Below are 27,027 nucleotides of genomic sequence, written 5' to 3'. Positions count from 1 at the left end.
CCTATTCGATTTCTGAATAGGCACTGTTGCCTATTCGATTTCTGAACAGGCCCTGTTGCCTCTTCTTTTTTATAGAGTCATGAATTGTGTTAAAAAAACACACTTAGAGAGTTGTTGCCTTTAGGAATTCCCCTCTTTTTGTATTTCTAAGAACTCGATTTACACGACCTCTTCTTCTTTCATCATTCCTGCAAATGGCTTGCCCATCTGACCGTTGTCTTGATTTGAATGTTGGGGAAGATGTTGATATGTCTTTTTCAGACAACATATAGCACCCATTATTCTTATCCCCTACAGGTCATCTTATGGTTGGGGACTCTGTGACTAAGAACGACATAACTGCTATGGTGGTAGCTAGAAATCTTCTCACCCCTAAGGACAAAGGACAACAGGATCTTTTCCAAGCGGTCTAATGAGTTGGCTGTTCAGGACTCTCTAGCTTTAAGTGTTCAGTGTGCTGGCTCCGTATCAAATATGGGCCAACGCTTTCTTGCTCAATCTCGCCAGGTCGAATCCTTGATGGCTGAGGTGGCGAGCCTTAAGCAAGAGATTAGAGGGCTCCGGCACGAGAATAGAAAGTTGCACATGCTTGCCAATAGTTACTCGACGAGCATGAAGAGAAAGCTTGACCAACTGCAGGAATCTGAAAGTTGGATTCAGAGTGACCATCAAATGTTTGTGACTTTACTCTAGAGTCATCTATTGCCTTCGTCCTCTAGAGTTATACCGAGTGTTGAGGCTCCACACAATCAACCTCCGACGCCTCTTCTTCCTGGAGTTCTGCCGAGTGATGAGGTGCCACGTAAGCAACCTTTGTGAAGGCTTTCTCCTTTTTTTTTTCTTTTTTCTTTTCACTCATGTATATGTTTCCTTTGTAATTTTCCAGAGAAATCAATAAACGAGCTTTGTTTCATTTAGTGTACATTTTTTGTTTTTTTGTTTTTTTGTTTTTTTGTTTTTTTTTACATGGTGCGAGAAGCACCAAAGGACTTTATATATATATATATATATATGTGTGTGTGTGTGTGTGTGTGTATATATATATATATACACACACATATATATATATATATATATATATATGTATACTTTCATAAATCAACAGAAATACTTAGTGCTGCTAATCAATCACCTATGCATTTGAAATATGAAATACCTAAAGCGCATGTTTGCCAAAATAATGTTTGTTTCAAAACCTCATTTGTTTTAATAAAAAATATTTCTGATTCAATTATATTAGGACTTCCATTTTTAGCACTCGTATATCCCTTTAAAGTTTATCATAATAAAATTACCACCAGAGTCTTAGGACAGAAAGTCACATTTGAGTTCTGCCTGGAAACAGACCTCAAAAAACTAAGACACTTACAAAAAAACAATATTTCAAAAACTATTAGTATTATCACTAATAAGTCACAACATATTAATTTCTTAAAAGAAGAAATTAATCACAAAAGAATTGAAGAACAGCTAACAAATAAGTCTTTGTTAGAAACTATTAATAATTTTCAAAAGAAACTTATTAATGAAGTCTGTTCTGATATCCCCAATGCTTTTTGGCATCGTAAGCAACACATAGTTAAACTTCCTTATATAAAGGAGTTTAATGAGTCCAAAATACCTACTAAAGCCAGACCCATCCAGATGAGTCAAGAAGTCATGGAATTCTGTAAAACAGAAATCCAAGAACTTCTTAACAAAGGAATTATCCATAAAATTAAATCACCATGGTCTTGTCCTGCATTTTATGTTCAGAAAAAGGCAGATTTAGAAAGAGGAACTCCCATATTAGTTATTAACTATAAACCTTTGAATGAAGTTTTGGAATGGATTAGATATCCAATTCCTAACAAAAGAGATTTAATCAAAAGACTTTCTCAAGCAGTTATTTTTTCAAAATTTGATATGAAATCAGGTTTTTGGCAAATTCAAATAAATGAATCTGATAAATACAAAACAGCTTTCGTAACTCCTTTTGGACATTATGAATGGAATGTAATGCCTTTTGGTTTGAAAAATGCTCCAAGCGAATTTCAAAATATTATGAATGAAATTTTTAATCAGTATAGCCATTTTTCGATTGTTTACATTGATGTTGTGCTTATTTATTCAAAGTCTATAGACGAACATTGGAAACATTTGCATTTGTTTGCTAGAATAATTAAGTCTAATGGATTAGTTGTTTCTACCTCTAAGATTAAACTGTTTTAGACGAATGTTAGATTTTTAGGATACAATATCCACCAATCTACCATCCAACCCATAGATAGAGTTATCCAATTTGTAGAAAAATTTCCAGATCAAATTACTGAAAAAACCCAACTCCAAAGATTCCTTGGATCATTAAATTATGTATCAGAATTTTATCCTCATCTTCGTCAGCAGTGTAAACCATTATTTGATCGTCTTAAAGATAATCCTCCATCTTGGTCTCCAAATCACACCTCCATTGTCAAACAGATTAAAACTCATGTTAAGACATTGCCCTGTCTTGGCATTCCAACTCACAACTCTTTTAAGATAGTTGAAACAGATACATCTGATATCGGTTATGGAGGTATCCTCAAGCAAAAAACTTCTTCCGATACCCCTGAACAAATTGTCCGTTTCCATTCAGGAGTATGGAATTCTGCACAAACTAATTATAGTACTATTAAGAAAGAAATATTATCTATTGTATTATGCATTAGTAAATTTCAAGATGATTTATTAAATCAAAAATTTCTTGTTAGAGTCGATTGCAAATCTGCAAAACATGTTTTACAAAAAGACGTTCAAAACATTGCATCAAAACAGATTTTTGCACGATGGCAGGCCATATTAAGCATTTTTGATTTTGATATAGAATACATTAAAGGCAGCCATAACTGCATTCCAGATTTCTTAACATATATATATATATATATATATATATATATATATATATCACATGGTGTCGTCCACCAAAGAACTTTATTATATATGTATATATATATATCACATGGTGTCGTCCACCAAAGAACTTTATTATATATATATATAAATATTTTTTTTCTTTGCTTTTCGATGGTGCTGATGAAGGAAATTTTGTGAAAAACATGTTCATTTAAGCAACATCTATAGCATGCAATTAACAATTAAAAGGCGGAATCATGCTTGCATGCACTCAAAACAAAACATTACCCATTAAATTCAAAGCCTAGTAGATTGGTGAACCTTGACTCAACTTAAAACAACATTTGTTAGTTGAGAAATTATACCTTTGTAGATTCCTCTTTGCATAAGCAAAGGCTAATCACCCAAAGAGAGGGCCTTCATTCCTTGCATCTTAGATCTATGGATTTGGATGGATGAAATGGTTCTCCAAGTTCCCAAAATTGAGAACCTCTAAGTCTCTTCACCAAGGTTAGATTGGAGAAGAAATGAGTGACCTTGGAGTAGAAGGATTGCTAGCTAAACCCTCCAAGGAGGCCGGCCTCTTAGAGAGAAAAGAGAGAGATATGTTCTCTCCAATTCTCTAAAAGAAACCCTAAATGAATTTTGGCTATAAAGTCATATTTATACCTTAATTCATTGGAGTGGCAAACTTGTAAATAAGTCCAAAACTCACTCCATCTCTAAATGGCCGGCCTTAGGGTATTTTTGGGCTAATTGGGCCTTTGTGAATCATTATTCATTAAGTTGTCATACAACTTAAGTCAATGGGCTTGACGTTCGAAGCCCATTGGGCCTTAAGGTCCAAAACTATCCCGAGGTCTTTAACGAACTTATTCGTTTGATTAATTAACATATTAATTAATCCTTGCCATAAATAATTAAACCATTTAATTATTCTTACTCATCTCCATTGTTTCTTCAATCTCCACCTTACACGGTGTACGATCCATTAGGTTCCTTTTAGCGAGGCAGTGGGCGATTAAAACCATTTCAAATCGATTGTGAATTGAAACTTACTTTCAATTCTCCCTTTAGTGATTATACATGTTTAGGGCTTCCACAAACCATGAGTGACACCTAGCAGCATATCATGGTTACCCAAGCTAATCAGAAGAGGTGGAGAACCTATTCAGTTTAGGATTACAAATGCAATACGGTCTTTCTCTAATACAATACTCTTGACCACATTGTTTGGTTTGATAGTTTATTCATGTCCACTATCCAATGTGATTCGTGTGCTTATATGATTACCTTGAATGTGATTTGGAACGACTTCCTAAATCTCATTCATACTCTGGCCAGAGATTCTTAATCATATCATAGAGTATTCTCCCTCAAACAGTTTGAAGGTTAGAGATCCCTTGTTGCGCATTCACTTGCCTCCATGACTAAGTGGCTTAACCCCAACTATGCCGTGGACACCCGCGAATGGAGTGACTTTGACATAATCAAAGATCAAGGACCTAACCACAAGACAACTATGATGCCTCAGGTCAAAGGACTACTTTGCATTATCCCAACCATGAGTTCTCATGTGACATGAACATGAGAACTCTTCGTTGATCGTGTTCAGTGAACTCATTCGCTATTGAGCACCTACGTACTTGTCTTGATGTCACACACACCAATGACTCGAGACTAGTCACTCTCCCTGAGAGAAGACACAACACGTACTAATCTTAACGGACTGTCAATGCCCAATTGGCAATCTTATGATCAGGAACGTTTAGGATGTGTCTATGAAAGAATGGTCTCATGAATCTAACTTCTTTAGATCACATTCTCCCAATCACATATTCCTTGGACTTATCGTTTAAGCATATAACATTTATATGAGACGGCTCAAACAATAATCTTTGCCCTTGATATTAAACTAGATTAGTTTAACATGTGAAATGTCCGTAAAGTATCATCATATGATTGGTTTTAGGGAACATTTCCAACAGCTGATCCACCAAGATCCCACCTTTTTTTTTTAAATTTATTATATATATATATATATATATATTTTTTTTTTTATATATTATTATTTTTTTCTTTTCAGAATGGTGCACATGCACCTTTGCTTTTCGGTGGTGCTGATCCACCAATATTCCACTTTTTTTTTATATATATTTATTTTTTCTTCTTTTCAGAATGGTGCACATGCACCTTTGCTTTTCGGTGGTGTTGATCCACCAAGATTTCACCCTTTTTTGTTTCTTTATATTGATTTGCTGGGCGATGGGCAGAAAAGAGGAAAACCATTGGGTTGAGCAAATGATAGTTGCACTATAATCTCAAAATACAATTAAAGCTGCATATCCTTGTTCTTCTCCAAATATCCTGCTTGCAGTGTCAGGAAAATATATGCTATGCACGTTTGTTAAAGCTTTTCCTTGCTCCAAAAGATTTCTGCAGGCTGCTTGCATGTGTGAGCGCCATCATTCATTGCATGTGCTCTATAACGTTGATCAAATTCCTCAATTTCTTTTGTGTATAAATAAGCCTTCCTGTAAGGCTTTTAGACAGGTATTCGATCCTTATTCCGTTTCCATTAGCTTGAAAGTTTTAACCTATCAAGTGTAGTTCTATTTGCACCGAAGCTTGCTGCTTTATATTTGTGTATGTCCGCTTGCTTTTTTGGACGCCATAATTGCACAACCACTTTGTAGCCATTTGCGCAACCCCTGCCTTCTTGCTGCCTTGTACTGCCATTGCTCAACCATTTCATAGCCATTGGGCAGCCACTGTATTCTTGCTGCCTTGCACTACCATTGCATAGCCATCTACACTGCCTTGTCATCCTTGCTGCACTGCCTCACGTCCTTGTTACACCGTGCTGCTGCTGACTGTCACCACAACTGTGTGCATTACTTTATCGCTGCACTAATGTCTCTGCTCGCTGCACAGCCAGTTTGGAGGCTGCGGTGAAGGAAGAAGATGAGTCCAAAGTGTCTTTGTGAAGCCTCTACATGAGTAGGGCTTATGCTGAGGACGACTTTGATTTCTAGGATCATGTGTATATATATATATATGGCAGGTGGTTGTCCCATCTGACCGTGTGCATATATATATATATGTTGCAGGTTGTTGTCCCCTTGCCGTTTGCATATATATATATATATATAATGTGTGTATCCCATTAATGAATTTTTTTTTATACTAGGAATCTTTAATTTTGAGAGGGCGAAGCAGGATGCCGGGATCCTCATGAAGCCTTTCAGAGATGTGGTATTTGGTGGTGGGGTGAGCAGGACGTGGATGTACCTATGCTTTCTGCTGCCTAGTACTTGTGCAATGGGTTGCAACGGGGTTTCGCTGTGTAGTGCCTTTTGATAATAGTTTTCCCTCGGTGGTGCGCTGCCGTGTGGTGCTGTGCAAGAGCCTGCAGCGGGATTGCATAGTACGATTTGCGTAGCATTTTGGTTTTCTTCGCCAGTGTAGCGTGCTATGAAGGACCGCTTTGTAGCTACCCTATTTGCCGTGCTGCTCAAGTTTTGTGGCTGATTTTCTTTTTGCAGTCATGGTATTTTTCAAGTGTTTTAAGAGTAACACCATCACCATTCTTGCGAAGGACGGCGATTCGCAAGATAAGGGAACAACGTTGAAGCTTTACGCACCACTGACTGGTCCTAAGGCGCTTGCTCTTCCCGCAAAAGACAACTCCATGCATATTAAGTCATGGTCTTCCGAAGTATCTTGGGAGGTGGTAGACTTTGTTCAACTAAATACAAAGAAGAAGGCTTGCATATCGAGGGTTCTTATCTTGAATCCTTCGCACCATGCTCGTGACAATCATTCGGCCTCGTTTAAGCTTCTTGGTGATCATATTCGCAGCGGAGCTATTGCTTGGAATGGTACCCTGTCGACTACTGGAGAGGTCGTGTTTAATGTGTTTTATTGGGAGTGGCTTGAAGATGTCTTAAGCCGATCTAAAGATATGCCTTTACCACGCTGTGTACACATCTTTGTTTAGTTACGATCGCCATCCTTCCGTCATTCGTGCGTTCTTTAAGCATTGGTGTTCGGCGACCAACACACTTCACACGGCGCAAGAGGAGATGTCAATTTCACTTTGGAATCTTCACAGGATCGGAGGTTTGCCGATCCACGGTAAGTTTTACGACGAGGTCGTTCCCGACGTGGAGGAACTTTCTCTTTGCAATAGCCGATGATTGCCTGCGAGTTGCCGCTGTTTGTTTTGGGCGTATCATAAGCTTTTCCAAGATGCTACAGGTAAATGAGGTGTGAGGATTTCCTCATGGATCCGATTTTGGTACTGGGAGGCCATGAGGTATAAGAAGCCTTTAAAGAGAAATGGTCGTAACAAGACCACTAGGTCAAAGGGGAACTCAGACCCGTCTGGTATTATTGCCTCAACCAGGCGCCGCTCTTTTGACGAGTTGAGAGCGTTTGAGGATCTTGGCATAGCATCAGAGCATATGGAGAAGTCTTACCTAGCTGCTTTCTTAGCTTGTTGGCTTTGCAAGTTTGTTTTCCCAACAGGCGACGTCTCATCCTGGAGTTTTCAAAGTTGCTAGCAAGATGGTTGCAGGTGAGTCTTTTAGCCTTGTTATTCCGGTCTTAGCCAACATTTACAATGGCTTGAGCATTGTTTCGAACTCGGCTAGCATTGAAGATTGGGCTGCGGTGCTTCCTTACCACTATGTGTATGGTTGGTTGGGTGAATACTTTGGCACTCATTTTTCTTCGTCGACTCTAGACAAGTCAAGGCCCTCTTCATCAACTGTAGCCAAGCTGGGGCCCTTGATGACAAAGTATTTTGGTGTGCTCTCTGTGAAGAGCCTTGATGATTTGCAGGCGCGAGCGCTGTTTAAAAGTTGTGAAGATTTGAGGATGGACCCCTTAGCGAGAGTTGGCTCGGTGCGGCGAGGCATCGTAGACAATTCACATCTCCGCTTTTCAGACTTGTCTTATCTTATAAGTCTTCGCTCGGGGTTTGTTTCTTTGCGGTAAGAATACCGATGCATTGTTTAGCCATATAGTATCCACCATTTCAGCAGGCAATTTGGTTTTGTCCAAAACGAGCTAGGCAAGCTGAAGGAAAAGAACCAATTGGTAACCTTGCAAACCGTGTATATGCATTGGGAGTCTTGTACCCGTGCATGTACACATGTTGTTATCACGCTGCCAGCCAAGAACGAGTTTAAGAGTAATCCAGTGACCCATGTTTACGTACGTTGGTGGTCAAAGGCACATTATAAAAACTTGAGGATGGCAAGTGGTACCAATTCTTCTCATTGAGGCGATGATATGTCGAGAGAGGGCTTGTCTTGTGGTTCCTATGCAACTGGTACTTCTTGATTGTGTAAGTGTGGCTCCTTTACAAGATAGACCTGTAGCTTTAGCTCTTCAACACTCATGCTTGTCTCCTCGACATCCAGATGATTCTGAAGAGGTAGGAGATGAAGTTGATTCGCACGAAGATGGATTTATTTTACATCAGCGTCGACAAGTTTCAAATAAGCGACCAATTAAGGGTGCTTAGGTTGACAGCGATGTCAATTTTTGTCATAAGAAGAAAGAAGTGTTTAGGCCTCCTCAATTTGATGATCGTGTGTCATTTGAGAGAGATGTATGTGTTTCCTTTCTCTCGCGATTTCTTCTGCTTTCACCATTTTGGCTTTTGTTTCTAACACCTTTCTTTATCTTTTTTAGGTTGGGCCTTCTGGTCCTTTTGATTTGGCAACTGCAGAGTTTTATTCCTATACGGAGATGCTATTGGAGGTGACCTACCTACAGACATGGAGATCAAGGATCCGCTTGGTGCAGAGCTTGTTCCAAATCCATCGAACTTCCCGAGTTTGCCATGTGTAGGTCGAGGTATGCAAGAACCCGTCATGCGTCCAACACCTTTGCTAGCTAGCTCTGAGATCTCTTTGAGAGGGCCAAACCTTAGTGATACTGAGCAACTCATCCATCGCATCAGTCTTGGTGCGGCAAGGGATATCAAGAGCCATATTAAGGATAGGATTTCTAAATGTCCATTGGAAGACCTTACGTTGCTCGATGAGGATTTGTCGAAGCTTGTTTATGTGATTGACAACCTTAATGTTGATTCTTCATCCTTGAAGATCAAGATTGCCGAACTTATGGCTGCCTCGACTGAGTATTCTTCCTTGCGTGCTATTTCCTCGGAGAAGTTGAGTCCAGATGTTAAAGCGGATCAGCTAGCAACAATAAACTTGTCACTGGCCCAAGTTCAGTCTTCTCAGCAAGCTGTTTCAGGGGATTATCAAGTCACAGGGACTTCTCTAATTTCTGTCCAGGTGCGTCTAGATGCGTTGTTACGAGAGTGTGAGCAGTTGGTAATCGAAGCATCGCAACTTGAAAGTGTTCTCGCGGAGCAGGGAACTACACTTTCTCAGTACCAAGTGGAGATTTCACGCCTAGAATGAGAGAAAGGCATGACTATGAAGTTGCCCATCTTGTCTCCCACCGAGGTAGAGACTTTGAAAACTTTGGAAGGCTTGCTTTAAGATCGCCTTCGTAGTTTTAGGGACATAGTTTTCAAGTAGTGTCTTTTGTTTTTCTTGTAATAAGGCTTTGGAGCTGACTCCTTTTAAAGAAATAAAGTATTTACCTTCTTGAATTTTATCTTCATTCTTCAAAGTTTTTTTTTTAGATGGTGTGATTGTACTTGAAGTTTTGACGTTTCAAGTTGCCTACGTACCCTTGGTTAAGGAGGGATCAAGTCATAACATAGTTCAAATGCATTTTTTTCCTTTTTTTTGTGTGTGCCGTACGCAGTTTATGCTCCTGCAGGCCAGGAGTGTGGAGCATTTGTTCTAGGGTAGTAGCGTTTCAAGAATCTACCATTGATGGGGCCTATCTTCAAGTTGTCTTCTGCCATGATTAAGTAGGCGCTGTTGGTGTAGACCTCTTGTATTACGTATGGTCCATCCCACTTTGATGTGAACTTACTTTTTGTCTTGTGAGTTGTGATGATAGACCTATGCAATGCGAGGACGAGATCTCTGGTTTGGAAAGACCTTGGGCGGACCTTCTTGTTGAATGCCTTGGATAGCCGTGCTTGGTAGCATTCCAAGTGTTGTTGAGCTTCGAGCCTTCTTTCGTCGAGTGCTTCCAACTTTTGAAGGCGCAACTTTTCATTTTCTTCATCAGTCAAGCCTTTTTGTATAGCCATTCTTAGTGAGGGGATTTGACTTTTGACTGGTAGAACAGCTTCCACGCCATATACCAGAGAATAAGGCGTAGCTTGGGTAGGAGTCCTATGTGTCGTCTGATATGCCCAAAGTGCTTCGCTTATTATTTCATGCCAGTCTCTCTTTGTTCGGCCAATCACCTTCTTTAGGAGATTTCACAATGTTTTGTTGAATGCTTCTGTAAGACTGTTGGACGAAGCATGATACATGGAAGACTTGTAATGCTTGAACTTGTATTTTTTGCAGAGCTCATCCACGAGTCGGTTGGAGAATTGTTTTCCGTTGTCAGTGATGATGTAGCGAGGCACATTTTACCCGTGGATGATATGCTCCTTGATGAAGCGGACGACAATTTCCTTCTTTACTTCCTTTAGGGGTATGGCTTCAGCCCACTTGGAGGAAGTAATCTGTTGCAACTAGGATGTAAGCTTCTCCTGTAGATGACTTTGGAACAATTGGTCCTACGACGTCCAATCCCTATGAATCGAATGGCCATGAAGTAGTTGTAGGGTGTAAAGTCTGCTAGCGCTTGCCCCTTGACGACTTTAGCTGAGATGTAGATGATCTCATACTATTTAAAAAGCAACGCCCACTTAGCGAGTTGCCCTGTCAAGACTGGTTTGGACATGACGTATTTGACCAAGTCAGCTTTAGCAACCAAGTGGATAGTGTAAGCATGCATGTAATGCCTAAGCTTCTAGATGGCGAACACCAAGGCAAGGCATATCTTTTCTATCGGGGAGTAGTTCAACTCGGCGCCGGTGAGAGTTCGGCTAAGGTAGTAGAGCGCTTATTCTTTATGGGATTCATTCTCTTGGGCCAAGAGTGCTCCAACTGAACTTTCCTGAGCGGCGATGTACAATATGAGTGGTTTCCGGGGCATAGGCGCCCCCAAGACAGGTGGGTTTGACAAATATTTTTTTATGCTTTCAAAAGCATTGTGGCATGCTTCGTCCTATACGAACGGAACATCCTTCTTCATGAGTCGGCTGAACGATTGACAACGCCCTGCAAGATTGGAGATGAAGCATCTGATGAAGGCCAGCCGTCTTTGCAGACTTTTCAGCTCGTGCAGGTTTCTTGGCTCAGGCATGCTTTGAATGGCCTTGATTTTTGACTGGTCCACTTCAATACTACAGTGCTTGACAATGAAGCCAAGGAACTTTCCGGATGTGATGCCAAACGCGCATTTTAACAGGTTCATCGTGAGGTTGTATTTTCGCAGCCTTTCGAACATTATTCACAAATCCTTCAAGTGGTTTGATCTTTTCTTTGTCTTGACCACCACATCGTTTACATAACATTCTACGTTTTTGTGTATCATGTCATTGAAGATTTTTTGCATTGCACGTTGATATGTAGCTCCAGCGTTCTTCAGACCAAAGGGCATCACCTTGTAGCAGTAGATACCTTTTGGAGTGCGGAAGCCTATTAGTTCCTCGTCTTCGAGAGCTATGCAAATTTGATTGTATCAAAAAGAGCCGTCCATGAATAACAGTGCCTCGTGGCCAGTGGTTGCGTCCACCATGATTTTGATGATTGGCAACGGGAAGTCGTCTTTCGGGCAAGCGTCGTTGAGGTCTCAGAAGTCTACACAAACACGTATTTGTCCAGATTTCTTAAGGACGATGACGATGTTGGAGATCCACTTGGGGTATTGCACCTCTCGAATGAAGCCTGCTTCGATTAGCTTGTCAATCTCTGCCCTGATTTATGGAATGAGCTCGGATCGATAGTGTCTTTGAGTTTGCTTTATCGGTCGCGTTCCAGGCTTGACTGCAAGATGATGCACAGTGATGACAGGGTCAAGGCTGGGCATTTCCTTGAAGTTCCAAGCAAAGACGTCTTTGTACTCTGATAGCAGTTGGTAATACTCCTCTATCTCATCCACACTTAGCAGCGCATTTACGAAGATAGGTTTCTGCTATTCTTTTGTGCCTAAGTTGAGCTTCTTGAGATCATCAATCGTGGCTTGCCCCCTATCCTCAAGTTGTGGTGGCGCAGCAGTGACATCTTCCTCAGGGATTTTGTCTTCTTTGCCTTCTTGGATCGTGATGTGGAAGACATCTTGGGCTTCCTCTTCAGTGTCGTCCTTTTGGGCTTGTTGGCATGAAGATTGTCCTGTATGGATGATGGTGCGCCTTCTTACTTTCAGTGGTCCATTTGTGTCAACCTTCAAGATCGCTTGACACTTCATCCTTGAATGAATTGAGCTTCGAATATCGCCTTTCTCTGCTAGCCTGTCGAGCTTTTCTTCCTTTGACGTCGTCTTCCTATTTATGGGAAACTTCCTGTTGTCTTCAAGTTTTTTCAAAGCTGACCGACGAGGAGGAGAGCTAGCCGTGTTATTTTGCTTCTTAGGTTTTGACAACCTTTCAAAAACAAAACTTTAGGAGGTTGGCATGTTAAGCCTCTTGAAGACGAAGGTTCGGTTTTGACCACCAATGCGATTAAGTGCTGACGTTCTGGGTTTTGAACGATTCGTCCTATCGAAGACTGACGTCTAAGAGGCGGATTTAGGCTCCTTTTGATCTTGTTCAATGCTCACGCTGATGTGTTGAGTGCTAGCGTTTTTCGCTTTGCTTGAAATTTTTACGGGTGCATTTAGTGTGAAGCCAAGTCCAGCTTTGTTGTTGTCAACTCTGTAACCATGCTTCTTCAACTTCTTTTGAGTCTTGGTAAGGTCACGTTCTTTATTGTTGATGGAGTTTGAAACCTTCTTTCCAGGATTTGAAGAAGAAGCAAAGTTGTACTCTGCTTTCGACATGAGTTTATAGGTGTTTAGATCAAAACCTTCTTCGGTCCTCTTGGTTGGGAGAAAGCTTAGTTCCACGCCCTTTGGTAGAGCTTTTATGAAGCCTTGTGGTAGTCTTGCAACCTTAGCGTCGCTTAGCTGGGTCAGAGATAAAATTGCGTTCGTCTTGAGCAACTTTACATTATCCTTGTGCCGCTATGCATCGACTTTGCCTACTCCAGTTTTAAACGGAGATTGACCATTCTTTCTTCTTGACATCAGGATGTATCGGAAGACGGGTGTGTTTGGTCTATTTGAGGGCGTCCTACTCCCTTTGGTTGTTGCAGGTTTAGCAAGCTCATCATCGTTCTTGCTTGAAGACGGCATGGCTTCTCATTCTTGCTTCTTGTCCATAGCTTGCCACTCCTGCCTTTTAGGTGTTGCTTTGCCCGTGGATTTAATCTCTTTTGGAAGAGCTTCGGGCACCATGTCTTTATCCATGTAGAGCTTGGTGTTTGCGAAATGTGATTCAGCTTCGGTGAATGGTTTGGTGTCGCCATAGATCACCTTCACTCCTCGGTAAAATTTTAAGCATTGGTGAAGGGTGGATAGTACTACTCCATTCGCATGGATCCAAGGCTTTCCTAAGAGCAAGCCGTAAGAAGTTCTCACATCAATCACGTGGAATATCATGCTTGACTTGAGTTCACCAATAGTCATCTTCACTCGGCTCATGCCCATTGCTCTTTGTCCTCCTTGATTAAAACCTTGGATTAGTAGACGAATTAGGGACAGTTCATCTGCCTTGATGTCGATTGTAGTCATTGTTGACTTTGGCATGATGTTTATGGCTGATCCACCATCCACAAGCATGCGGTTAACTTTGTGCTCCCTGACGTACCCAGAGACGAAGATAGGGTGGTTGTGAGGCTTGGATCCTAGCAGCAAGTCTTCGTTGGTGAAGTGGATTGCGTCCTCAGTGGCACAACATATGGCACATTCATGTGGCCGAAGCTCGGTCAAGCCTTCGTTCTTGCTTTCTTGCACTTTGTGGTCGTCGGGACTTTCCAAGACCGCTACCAGTGCTTTTCGTATTTTCTTTAGCAATCGTAACGCTTCCTCGACGCTAAAGTGTGTTGGTAGACCTTCTTCGAGCGTGAGAGTTTTTTCTTCCTCGGTGACGATAGCTTTGCCTTTTGAGGGCTCTTCCATCTCTACTTCAATCATGTGACAGGCGACGGTAGTGCACTGTTGGAAAAGTCCTTCGGGAAGTACTCGTGCAATGAGACAGGAATGCGTGGCTCTTAATCCATAGGTTCCCCATCATACGTTGGTTTGGCAGCTTTTTCGTTTCTTTTAGGCTTCCTACTATTGCGGTGACGGTGCTTTCTCCCTTGCTCTCCTTTTGACCTTATAGCTTGTGGTATTGGCTTCCTCGTCTTCTTATAGGTCACCAACGTCCATCATTCTTCATCATTGATAAGTGCACCCTGGTCGTTTGCCCTCGGCGATGGTTGCGCAGAAGGTATTGTGCAACTTGAGCATTGATAGGAATGGTCAGGTGTCGCTTGGAGAGGCACGGGATCGAAGGATTCAAATGCAATTGTAGTAGTATGTGTTGCGACCGTGTCTTCGAGGTCGAGCTCGATTCGCCCTTGTTTTGCTAGCTTCATGATAAGCTATTTAAGGACGAAGCACTTGCTAACATGATGGCTCACGATTCGATGGTACTTGCAGTATTTAGGATCGTTTATGCGATTCATCTCTTTAGGCCGCTTGCATTCGGGTAGCTCGATTACCTTCTTTTCTAGCAAGTCGTCTAACATTGCATCCATGTCTGAGTCAGGAAAAGGGTACGCCTTCTGGTCTAATTCCCTCAAGGTGCTTTTGTACCTGTCTTGGGTACCGGGAGGCTTACCTCTTTTTATCTCATTTGCTTTGGTTTTGGAGGAGATCTTGATAGGCGCAGCGTTGACGGTGAACGCTTCCTTAGCGGGCTTCTTTCTAGTTTTATCTACATTTGGGGCCAACATCTTGTCCTTATTGAAGTTGGTGATTGGCTCTTTTTTTCCATGGTAAGCAATGCTTAGCTCCATGTCATGAGCACGGGTGGCTAACTTTTTGAAGGTCTGTGGTTTGATGCCTTGAAAGATATAATGTAACCCCCATTGCATGCCTTGGACGCACATCTCAATTGAAGAGATCTCCAAGAGCATGTCCTTGCAGTCAAGGCTTAGATTGCGCCATCGGTTGATGTAGTCCACTACTGGCTCATCCCTCCATTGCTTCGTGCTCGTCAGCTATAGGATGCTCACAGTGCGACGGGTGCTGTAGAAGCGGTTGAGGAATTCCTTTTCCAATTGCTCCCAGCTATTTATGGACTCAGGCTCGAGGTCCGTGTACCACTCAAAGGCATTTTCTTTCAGCGAGCACACAAACTGCTTAGCGAGGTAGTATCCTTCCATCCCCGCGTTGTTGCAGGTCTCAATAAAATAGGATGAACGGATCTTTGAGGGCTTTTGGGGCTTGATTTTGATGAACAGTTGATGAACGGATCTTCAAGGGCCTTTGGGGCTTGATCTTGATGGACAGTTGATAAACGGATCTTCAAGGGGTTTTGGGCTTGATCTTGAAAAACTGTTAATGAACGGATCTTCAAGGGTCTTTGGAACGGATCTTCAAGGGGTTTCTGGGGCTTGATTTTGAAAGAGGATTTGACAAAGAACGAAGAAAGCTTTTTTGATCCTTCGGGATTTGCTTGGGAGTTTTAGAGTTTCAAAGCTTCAACGTTTTGGTGTAATGTCCATGCCTCCCAAAAAATGAATGAAATGGCTTCTATTTATAGAATTTTCCAAAGCCTAATTTTGAATATAATATTCAGATGACATAAGTTGTTTTTGCCAGGTGTTGACACGTGTCTTGTTTGATGACTTTTCCGATTTATTTTTATTTTCATTTAGTCACACGCTACATGTAAAATTTATGTGACACGTGAGCGTTGAAATTGTAACTTATTGGTCAACATTTATTTTGCTAAAATTTCGATGTCTATACATAGCTCACATATTATTTTATTTCAGAATAATACATCCGTTACATTTTCTATCCATTGATCTGTTAAGCGCTGACGTGGCTGCCACATTTGTGTCATGTGTCTGCCAAATGTGTTCCAGATGGCAAATATATATTTTAAAAAACAAACCTGAATTTTCTAAAAAAATAAAAAATAAAAAATAAAAAATAAACCAAAACCCATCCCATCTCCCTGTATACCCCCCTCCCCCCTCCCCACCACCACAAACCAAACTCAGATCCCTAAATAAAAAAAATAAAAAATAAAAAATGAAACCCATCTCCCCTTAACCCTCCCCCCTCCCTCGGGACCCAGCTCACCCACAACCCGACCCCCACTCCCTTTACCCTTCTCTCATCTACAACCTCACCCACCCTTTTCTACTCTCTGCAACTCGCTCGCACTCACTTTCTCTCCCATTCGAACCCTGCAAGTCGGTGAGTCGGTCGACTCCGACAACGAGGTATGTATTTAATTTTGTCCTTCAAATTTTGAATTTTTTCGATGCTTGGTTGGTGGTGGAGTTAGGTTTGCTAAGGGTGGGTAGGATTGCAGATGAGAGAAGGAAGAAAAGGGGTGAGGGTGAAGAGGAGAAAGGGATCATGAAGGTGGGGGTGGGGTGGGGGTTTGCTGGGTTTTTTGATGGGAGGAGAGGGAGGTGGGTTGGGGGGGGGAGGGGTAATGTTTTTGGGTTTCTTTGCAAGGGTGGGGGGTTGCGGGAGGTGGTGTTCAATTTTTTATTTTTTATTTTTTTTAAAGGAGATTCAAAATTTTTACCACGTGGTGTGCCACGTTGACAGCCACGTCAGCACTTAACAGATCAATGGATGAAAAATGTAACAGATGTATTATATTGAAATAAAATAGTACGTGAGATATGAAAGTGAAATGTTTTAAAGATGTTGTATGAGGTTGTAATAGACCTCAAACATGAGGGGTTACTATGTAATTTACCCTATATTAAATTAAAAAGTAAATTGTAGCAATGATCCCTTAACTAAAAATTCATTACCATTGGTCCCTCAACTTATCAAAATGTGTAGGTATAGTCATTTTAATCAATTTTGTCAAAAAATAAGTTATGTTGGAATAACCATTTATATAATTAGGGTCCTTTAACTTAACTTATCAAAATGTGTAATTATGGTCCGTTTTGTCAACTACGTAAATTTTTTTGTTAAAACAAGTTATGTTGGAATGACCATTGCTACAATTGGGTTAAAGTTAAGGAACCATTTCTCCAGTTGAATTAAAGTTAAGGGACGAATGGTAATGAATTTTTAGTTGAGGGACCACAGCTGCACGTTTTGATGAGTTGAGGGACCAATGGTAATGAATTTTTAGTTAAGGGACCATTGCTCCATTTGAGTTAAAGTTAAGGGACCATAACTACAATTTACAGATAAATGGACACCCGTTATAACCGTGGGTAATTCTCATAACAGATGGATACCCGTTATAATTGCGGGTCATAACCATAACCACCCATTTAAATTTCACGAATAAACGGTTATACCCATAACTGTTTGTTCATCTAAACGGTTACCCGTAATCATAACCGTTAACTTTAAATGGGCAAGTAACCGCGATTACCCAAACCCATGGGTATTTTGCCCATCCCTATCTCTAGGTGATAAGACACCCTTAATTTTATTTTCTTTCCTTAACTTGTGAGGTACTCATTATTTATGGTTGGGAAAATTTATATATCTTCGAGACTAATTTTTCCTTAACTAGCTACTTAATACCCTAATTATAACTTGAAGGCTGTATAAATAACTTAGGTTTAAAGAAAAAATTGCATAATTTTTTTTTTTATTACAAATGGTCCTAAAAATTGACTCACACTATCAAGATAGTCATTGAAATTGAAAACTGACCAATGTAATCCCTAAAAATAGGTGTCGCAAACAATATGGCTATTTCGTTACAACTCTGTCAAAAATTCTGTTATGTACTAATGTGGCACATAAACAGGGCCACAAGATTTAATGGGTTTTAACACAAATGGTCCCAAAATTGACCTATGCCATCAAGATGCATCTTGATGGTACAAGTCAATTTCAAGAATTTGATAATTAGACTTGTGGGACCATTTATATATCACATCAGCATATTATAGAATTTTTTTTATAGAATTGTTAGAGAATGACCACATTGATTTGAGACATCTATTTCTCAGACTATATTGATCGATTTTTAATTTTAGAGACCATTTTGACGGTACAGGTCAATTTCAATGACCATTTGTAATAAAAACTCTTAGGGAAAATTACCAAGCTCAACTAAATATTTAGAATAGACCACAATTTTTATTGCAAGAAGGCCTATACTAATTAAAAGATGGGTAAAATTACCATCATGTACTCAAGTTGATTTGTTTTAGGATTTTGAGAGGTTCATTAGAGTCCGTGATTGACTTTTATTGTTTTGGATCGGTCAAGGTCTAGGGTTGATCAATTTGAGTTCAGGATTTCAGAATGTCTTTGGGAGGAGTTAGGGCTTGGGGTGCAAATCTAGGGTTTTGGGGTCTTTGGGAGGAGTTATGGCTTGGGGTGCAGATCTAAGGAAAATCTGTGAATTAGAATATACTCCATAGTTGATTAATGCAGTGGACTTTTTTATGTTTTATTTTTTATTGCAAGCAAATTTTTTGCACTAACTTACACTAAAGAAAGGGAAGGGTTTAAATGGTGATGAGGAAGACCAATAACCAGACCCACTTGCAGTGAAATGTTTTATTTAAAAACAAATTACGTATGCATACTGGTAGGCTTGGGGAGGTTAATGTGTAGTCGGTTATCACGCTAGTCTCACACATTAGGGGTCCCGGTTCGAACCCGGGCTCAGACACTTATTTCATTCAATTTACTTTAAAAGAAAAAAATATATATGACCTTGTGATCACTGGCGGATCCATGCAGGGACCCGGGGATCCTAGGACCCTTCGGAAGTTTGAAGAAACACTTGTGATCGACCTTCCGGACCCTCCAACAATTTGGGCAGGTGCAATGGAGAGGCTTGTTGCCTCCATGAATGTGCAGGCACAGTGCTTATGACAAAGAAGAAGAGGTTTTTAATTTTTGTTTTAAAAGACCAAGCCAAAACGACAGCGTTTTTTAGCTTGGTCATTATAAAAAATTTAAAAACTAAAATATCTCTGTTTTCTCTACAGAGCCCGAGAACCCCGGTCTTTTCCAATATCCCCAAATTATATTTAAGAACTCTCAACCCCAATTGTCGCAACCTTCCAACTTTAAACCCAAGTTACCCTATTCCCCACCACCATTTGCCGTTCCACCGCCTTTAGCTACCTAATTTAATTTATTCCAAATTCATATAAGTTTTTTAATCTTAGACTCTAGTCCCAACTCCTAATTATAAGATATGTGTTACATTAGCAAATTTTATCTTTGTAGAGTCACTAATTGCGTTATGTTGTTGAGGAGAATTTGTTGGTTTTATTACCCTTCAGATTAATCTTGATTTATTCAATGAACCAAATTCAGTAGAAAATAGTGATTTGGAACCAAATTAGTCTTATATATATATTTTTGAGCTTTTATGTTGGGACCCCCCGATCTTGAAAACCTGGATCCGCCACTGCTTGTGATTGTTGGGCACTTTAACTAACAAATCAGTTTGACATTGTAATTAGGGGCATTTTGATATAGATGCCTCAAATTTAAAATTTTTTAACCAAACATCTATAACTTTTAAACTTTTGATCAAACATTCTTCTACTAATTTTTAATTAAAAATTATGATTTTTATTGTATTTAATTAACCAACTAGTTCAGAAAATAATATAACAAATATTCTAAAATCACCACAAACTTCCTATCTTATCTTATCATAATTCGTTTAAAATGAATTTTTCTTATTCAAATAATTTGTTGTTTTAAATTCTAAAAACACATAAACATCCTATTAACATACAATTATGAAATATAACATGCACATATATTAAATATAACGTACTAAACAGATATATTAAATATAACGTACCAATCATATTGGTACGTTATTGTTATGTTATATAAATTTAATCTGGATACGTATTAGTATTTTGGTACGTTATAAATATTGCTTTTGGTACGTTATGCAATTCTTTATTTAGTACGTACCAAGTTATTAGTACGTTATATTATCCTTATTTTGGTACGTACAAAACTTATGGTATGTTATGTGTAAGTTGTGTAACCCAAAAAAAAGATAACTTTTCACATTAAAACATTGCACTAAAAAATATTTTGTCAACTCTTAATAATTAATTATTGGAATAAGGACTCATTTTAAATAAAAATAAAAAAGTGAAAACTCTTAGTTCACGTTGCTACTACAAGTAGTTGTTAAAAAATTCAAATTTATTTTCAGTTGCATAAAATTAGGCAGTCTAGTCTACATCTCAATTTTAAATATAAACGAACTCTTGTTTTTTTATAATCTATATAAAATGTTGAGTTGGAAATTGGAAAAACTATATTTCATCCAATTAATCTTGAACCCCAGTAGATATAATTGAATCCTTAAATTGAGGAAGGGATGAGATTCCATAAAAATAACAATAAATTAATGAATATTATTGAGTGCATTTTTTTTAACATAGAAATGGATTTAAAAGAATTTATAAAATACTTAAATTAAGAATATACTTGGAATATAAAGTTTAATTAAAAGTAAAAGCACTTTAATCAAAAGTTGAAAAGTAACAAATGTTTAATTTAGAAAAATCTAAAATGAGGCATCTAATTCTAATTAACTGTTTTAATTATCTAGTACGTACCTGGACTTAAAATATGACTTTTAGCTTAAGGTTATTTTGAACTTCATAATTAAACTAGAAATCTCCCTTAATATACGATCAACATTTACAGAGATATAAAAAGCTTAATATATAGGGGTACTACTCAGAGGCGGAGCCACAGTGGGGTCAATGGGGTCGCACGACCCCTTGGAAGCCATGGAAATAACCTTAGAGGTCCCTTGGAGCTGCTGGTGCGACCCCTTAAAGCTGCTGGTGCGACCTCTTGGAGCTGCTGCATTTTTCCGGGTTTCTTCTGGTTTTCCTTCGGTTTGGCGGAAGAGGAAGACGAAGACGAAGACGTTCTCTCTCTTCCTTTCACACCACGTGACCACACACTCTTCTTATTTAATTTTTTTTCTTAGTTTCTCTCCAATCAAATTTGTACAGCTAGCATCAAATTGCTTGCTTTGTGTAAAAAGCCATAGGCTGTCAGTTCGGTTCGTGTGTCAAGTTGAAGATGTCACCATTAAGTCTTGGTGCAGATTGCAAAGTTCCCATGCGTCCACATCCACATATTTGACATAAATTAATGGTAATGATGTGTGTGCCCTTTCCACATCCACATATTTAACAACTTTATTTCTCTTTATATTCAACATAAATTAATATGATCTCTAAAAAATATTATTATGAACCACCATATTGACATCAGAATTTTATGTTTATTATGAATCATCCAACCCAATTTTATGTTTATTTTTGGTTGTCAGGGACAGTGAAGGCACCTTTTAGTATGGTAACTATCGGTTAGAGGCTGATCACGCTATCCTACCAAGACCCGATGAAATGACGATATGCATGCCGTTTCTGTTAAAAAAAAATTTCACGCTACGCGCACTATCCTTGTTGACCCCCCAAACATTATTTCCTGGATCCGCCACTGGTACTACTCACTTGTGGAACTGTATGTAACTTGCATAACAGTGCCTCGCTGTTGGGTTATCTTCAACCTGCCAATATGATCAACATCATTAACATACCATCGTTTTATTCGTTGTTATCAGTAGCAACAATTAGCATCCATATAATTATTAGCTATATCGTAAACAAAAATTTTGGGCACCCGATTGAGGAGCGTTCATGCCAATTAGTCATAATCTCTTGTAGTTTTTCTGCTTGGGCACGCATTTCATTTTTAGTTATAAAATGTTTATGTTCTCATACTGTGAACCTTGAAAATGACAACCGTAATAAGCATTTGTTTGACAACATATGTTTTTGATGAAAAACATTAGTATTTACATTACAAATGCGGAGAAAGGAAGAGAATTAAAGAGACCTCGATTTTGCTGTGATCCTTGATTGTTGAGGCCGAGGACGGCGGTGGCGGAGAGGGTGCTGACTTGATGGAGCCGTATTCGTGAGCAGGCCTAGGATCTTGCTCTCCCCGAGCCACCCTGTTCACATTTCTGGCTCTCATCTTGTCGTGTGGATCGACTTGGGAAGCAGCCGACATGGTTGATCAATTTCAATTCTCTCTGTAGAGTGTAGCTAGCTATCTTCTCTCCGATATAAGAACTTAGTTTGCGGTTGCGGTGTGTGACTGTGAGTAAGAATGTTACATACAAATCTGCATCCTACACAATTATGTTATTTTTCTGTTTTCCTGTACAATGCCGCGTTGAAAAGACACGTGTTGATTGCTAAAGGCAATATCTGTCACGGTCTGCATACCTGGTCATGCATGCAATTATCTAGCGATAATATTCATTAATATAAGGAAAACATTACAAAAACATCTCCACTGATTCTAAAATCATAGAAAACAAATGTTATCCTAAGATGAGCATTAGATACAAAATTAAGAAACCAAACATTACTTTAGTTAAACTAGGGGGTAGAATGTGGAGAGCGAGAATTCCATAAACGACTGATAAATATACAGGTCTACACTGTATACTGGTTGATGAAAAGGTGAGCAATCATTATTTAATGATCTTCTCTCTGCCGTGAGAGATGTTCTCTCCCCTGTGAGAGCTCTTCCCTCATCTGTGAGTGTCCCGTCTTCTGATTGCAATTAATTTTTGTGTTCGGTGCTTCTTCCAGTGAATCCATATTAGATTTCGGTCTTCCCTCTCTCTTAACTCTCTATCACCCCTGCATTTACTCTCTGCTTTGGTCGGTGGGTGGATATTGGCTGTCAAATCTGCAGGTTTTCTTGATGGTTTGTCCAGGAAAAGAGATCTATCTCTCAGATCTAAATTCGAGTGGCTACTTAATGTCCTGCTGCAGTGGTTTGCTTCTTCCCTTGGCTTTTATCTGTCAGATCTGTTTCCCAGGTATTTTCAAACTCTTTCTCAGATGGGTGTCAGGGACTTAACTACTCTGTTGCTCAGTTTACTTTAAGGGACGAATCTTTGGTACTTTTCTGAGCGGCGAATCTTCATCCCTTGATTTAGTTTGTTTGGTTTTTTATTTCGTGATCTGGTTCTTGGGGTCAATATAAACCCCCATCAGGCTTCTATGGTGGGTGGGGTGGTTAGGGTTGAGCAAAGTTCTGAACATAGTCTTTATGGCGAATACGTCTACTTCCATATTGGCAACATTTATGGCTAATTGGTTTGTTTCGAAGTACATTTGGAGAATAAGCAAGAAGTTCTTTCTGCCCATTGTTAGCTTTATTCACTGCATAAGTCTGTTTCAAGGGGGTCAAAATATTTGGCAACTTTGTGAAGCTGAATCGCAACTCACTGTGACAAAAACTGAGCTCCGCGACATGGTGCAGACAGAGATTGAGGAGCTCTCCGTCCAACTTGAAGGGGCTATGGAGTTGGATAACATATAGCAAGGGGTCAAACTGATGGGAGAGGCTCTGGTCAACCACTCCCTTAACAAGTGGGGGGTTAGGAACATCTTAAGAAATGTTTGGAAGGAGTTTGGTGAGATTCAGATAAACTGGGTCAAAAAGAATACTTTTATCATCATAGCTAGAGACGAGGACATGGCATCCAAAATTCTTGACCAGGTTCCTTGGGCTGTAATGAAGCAAAACTTCTCTGTGAAGAGATGGCTTTGTGACCTAGCTATAGAGGAAATTCTGATGCATATGGTCCCATTTTGGGTCCAGATGAGAGGGGTCCATATGTATCTCAGCTCCTTTGAGAACGCTCAACGCTTGGCCGAAAAAATTGGGGAAGTCCTAGAGGTGGAAGACTTGACACATGCTAGGGAGTACCTTAGTGTAAGGGTAATGGTTGATACCACTAACCCGTTACTACATGTGTGTTGGTTGGCTAGGAATGAGGATCGAGACTCATGGGTGGAATTCCGATATGAAAGACTGCAGAACTTCTGTTATAAGTGTGGGAGAATCGGGCATGATAGTACTGAATGCTCCTATCAACCAAATACGAATAGTGCCGCGGGGTATGGGGATTAGACTCGAACGAAGATTATTCGTGACGTGCTGAACATTACCAGACATGACGTGATCTTTCAAGGCTAGAGGAGGTGTGCTGGAGCGAGTAGGGAGAGAAGGCAGGCCATGTCCTTAGAGGGACGCTCTTCCAGGGCCTACGCTGCTAGCATTGCTGGGCATCAGGTGTAGGGGTTGCCTCATTCTGCTGGGCCTCAACTAGTGATTAGCGATGGACAGTCTCAAGGGTAGGTTAGGCAATCTATGGGAGGATGCAGGAGTGCCCAAAATAGGAATGTCAGTTGTGAGGAGTTGGGTGTGACTAGACCTAGTGGAACTACCAAGACTAGCCCAAGTAAGCCAATTTTGGAGTCTCAAATCTCGAGGACATGCCTTATCGTTTGCAGCCTTCCTACTTTGCATCATTCAATTCCAGAAATAGGTGAAGGATGTTCGGAGAAAAAACCACCTTACTACAGTCTTTGGGAAGCTGGGAATAAAGCGGGCAACCGAAGGATTGAGGATTAACTTAAAGCAGAATAATAAGAAAGCGAAGGTCGAAGGTTGCAGTTCGGGTAGTGTTAGGAGGAAAGGTTGGAGGAAATCGTCGAGGGGGACAACTATCAAGGAGGGGGATCAGCACAACGTGGGTATCCTTGTGGCGGAGGAGGATCTTTTGGAGGTCTCAATCTAGGATGTGGTCGACTGGAACCAAAAGGCTATTGACGTAGGGGAATCAAACTGTAGCGGTGACGACTGGCCCGAAACAGCCGCAAGATCTTCATGATTTTTCTTATGTGGAATTGTCGTGGTCTTGGGTCGGACACAGTGGTTTGAGCCTTTCATGGGCTGATTAGGCAATATATACCCTCTATGATTTTTCTCTCAGAAACTAAAATGAAAAATAACAGGATTGAAGGTGTGCACAGAAGGATGGGTTATCAAGATGGTTTTGATGTTCCCCCTATAGGTGCTGCGGGAGGCCTCAGTCTATGGTGGAATGGAATGATAGAAGTCAACATTCTTAGCTTGTCAAAGAACCTGATCCATTCTAAGTTGAGGGTTAGGGGTGAGTCAGATTGATTCGTAGTGTCCTGGGTCTATGGTAACCCATATAGGGTTGAGAAGAGGGATTTTTGGAGATGGATCTCTCAGGAATTGGAACCAGTGGGAAGGCCTTGGTTTTATGGAGGAGACCTGAATGAAATTCTATGGGATTTCGAGAAGGAAGGTGGGTCTCTATGAACATTTCTAGACCTCAGTATCTACAAGATTTCATGGACACCATGGAGCTGATTGATTTGGGATTTATGGGTCTGAAATTCACTTGGCGTGGAACCCGTAACAATTCCCTGGTTCAAGAGCGTTTGGATAAGGGTTTGGTGAACGGTACTTGGCAAGCCTGGTGGCTCGCACCACCGTCACCCACGGGACGGCCTGCGCCTCTGATCATTCCTCCTTAATCATTAATTCTAACCCAGGTGGTATGCAGACCAAGCACTTGTTCAAGTTCGAAGCTTTATAGTGTAAGAAGTCGGGGTGCAAATAAACTATTGAAAGAACCAGGAACATGGATGTTGAAGCTTCGTGGTTGAACAAATGGCATAGGAAAATCCAAGCAACTAAACGAAACCTTAAGAGGTGGAGCACTGCCTCTTTTAGAGGCCGGAAGAATGAGATTACTTCTTTCTCCGACCATCTAGGAAGGCTGCAAATGAATTGGGGGTAAATATGGATGAGATTAAGGAGATCACAGAGAAGATTAACAAACGTAAGGAGCATGAAGAACAATTTTGGCTTCAGAGGTCCCACGTTCGGTGGCTTCAAGCGGGTGATGCAAACACTGCTTTCTTCCACCAATCTGCGGTTCAACGCAGGCGATTAAACCATATTGGGAGGCTCCAAAATGCAAGTGGGAATTGGACGGATGATCTCTCAAGTATCTGGCGTATGATTGACGACCATTTCTTGCGGTTGTTCTCAACGGAGGGGAGTCGATGCTGGGGGGACATTCTGGAATGTGTTGACCCAATTGTTACTGCTGAGATGAATGTTGCTTTAGGGAAGCCGGTGGATGAATAGGAGATCAGTGAGGCTTCGGCTGAAATGGGAGGGATGAATGCGCCTGGTCCGGATGGGTTCCAAGGGGTCTTTTTTCAAAATATTTGGGATATTATTTCTTCGAAGGTGATGGGGATGGCTGTTGAATGCCTTAGTAGGGGAGCTTGCCCAAACCTGATAAATTCAACGCATATTATTTTAATTCCCAAGGTCCTACACCCAAAAAACATGAAGCAATTCAAACCAATAAGCCTTTGCAATTACTCTTACAAGGTGTGTTGATGCACAAAATCAGTAAGGACTTTGGTAGAACAGAAAGTGTTAAGTTTGTGACATTCGCTAGATTGCTCCGGTCATTAGTGTGGATAAGTATGTAAATGAATAGAGATAGGGAAGCAAACACAAGATGTACGTGGTTCACCCAGATTGGCTACGTCCACGTAGTAGAGGAGTTCTCATTAATTGTGAAGGGTTTACATAAGTACATAGGTTCAAGCTCTCATTTAGTGAGTACTAGTGAATGATTTAGTACAAATGACATTAGGAAATATGGTGAGAGAATGATCTCTATTTATGAAAGAGAGTTTATAGTTTCATTCTGACATTGACACGTGTCGTGTTGTGATTGGCTTCTGATGTTGACACGTGTTGCGCTATGATTGGCTTCTGATGTCGACACGTGTCGCGCTGTGATTGGCCTTTCGGTTTGAGGGAAACTCTTTTAGGTCCTTGACGGTATAACGTTGACCGGTGCTCTGTAGTTTTGGGATTGGTCAAGTTTGGTACAAGCAGTGCTCCCCTAAGTTCCCGAGTGAGGAAAGCTCCTCGGTTGGGGACTTGCAAGATCCAAGCCATTGAGTAATCATGAAACTTCTAAGTACCAAATTGTGGTATCATTTTCACTTGCCTTAT

At 40.3% G+C, this 27,027-nt stretch overlaps 1 protein-coding gene across 1 annotated transcript; it reads right to left on the bottom strand.

Annotated features, from left to right (window-relative positions):
* Window positions 1-1,631: 1,631 nt before the first annotated feature.
* Window positions 1,632-22,180, bottom strand: LOC126606667 (putative cytochrome c oxidase subunit 6b-like). Its single transcript, XM_050274044.1, has 3 exons — window positions 21,979-22,180; window positions 21,594-21,649; window positions 1,632-1,738 (listed from the first exon to the last, which is right to left on the bottom strand). The coding sequence occupies exons 1-3, from the start codon at window positions 22,153-22,155 to the stop codon at window positions 1,723-1,725; spliced, it is 249 nt and encodes an 82-aa protein (XP_050130001.1). The 5' UTR covers window positions 22,156-22,180; the 3' UTR covers window positions 1,632-1,722.
* Window positions 22,181-27,027: the final 4,847 nt, after the last annotated feature.

The sequence above is a fragment of the Malus sylvestris genome, chromosome 16, assembly GCF_916048215.2.
Source record: "Malus sylvestris chromosome 16, drMalSylv7.2, whole genome shotgun sequence".
Classification (NCBI taxonomy): Eukaryota; Viridiplantae; Streptophyta; class Magnoliopsida; order Rosales; family Rosaceae; genus Malus; species Malus sylvestris.
The sequence above is the reverse complement of the archived record's forward strand: the minus strand, read 5'-3'. Positions and strand labels throughout refer to the sequence as shown.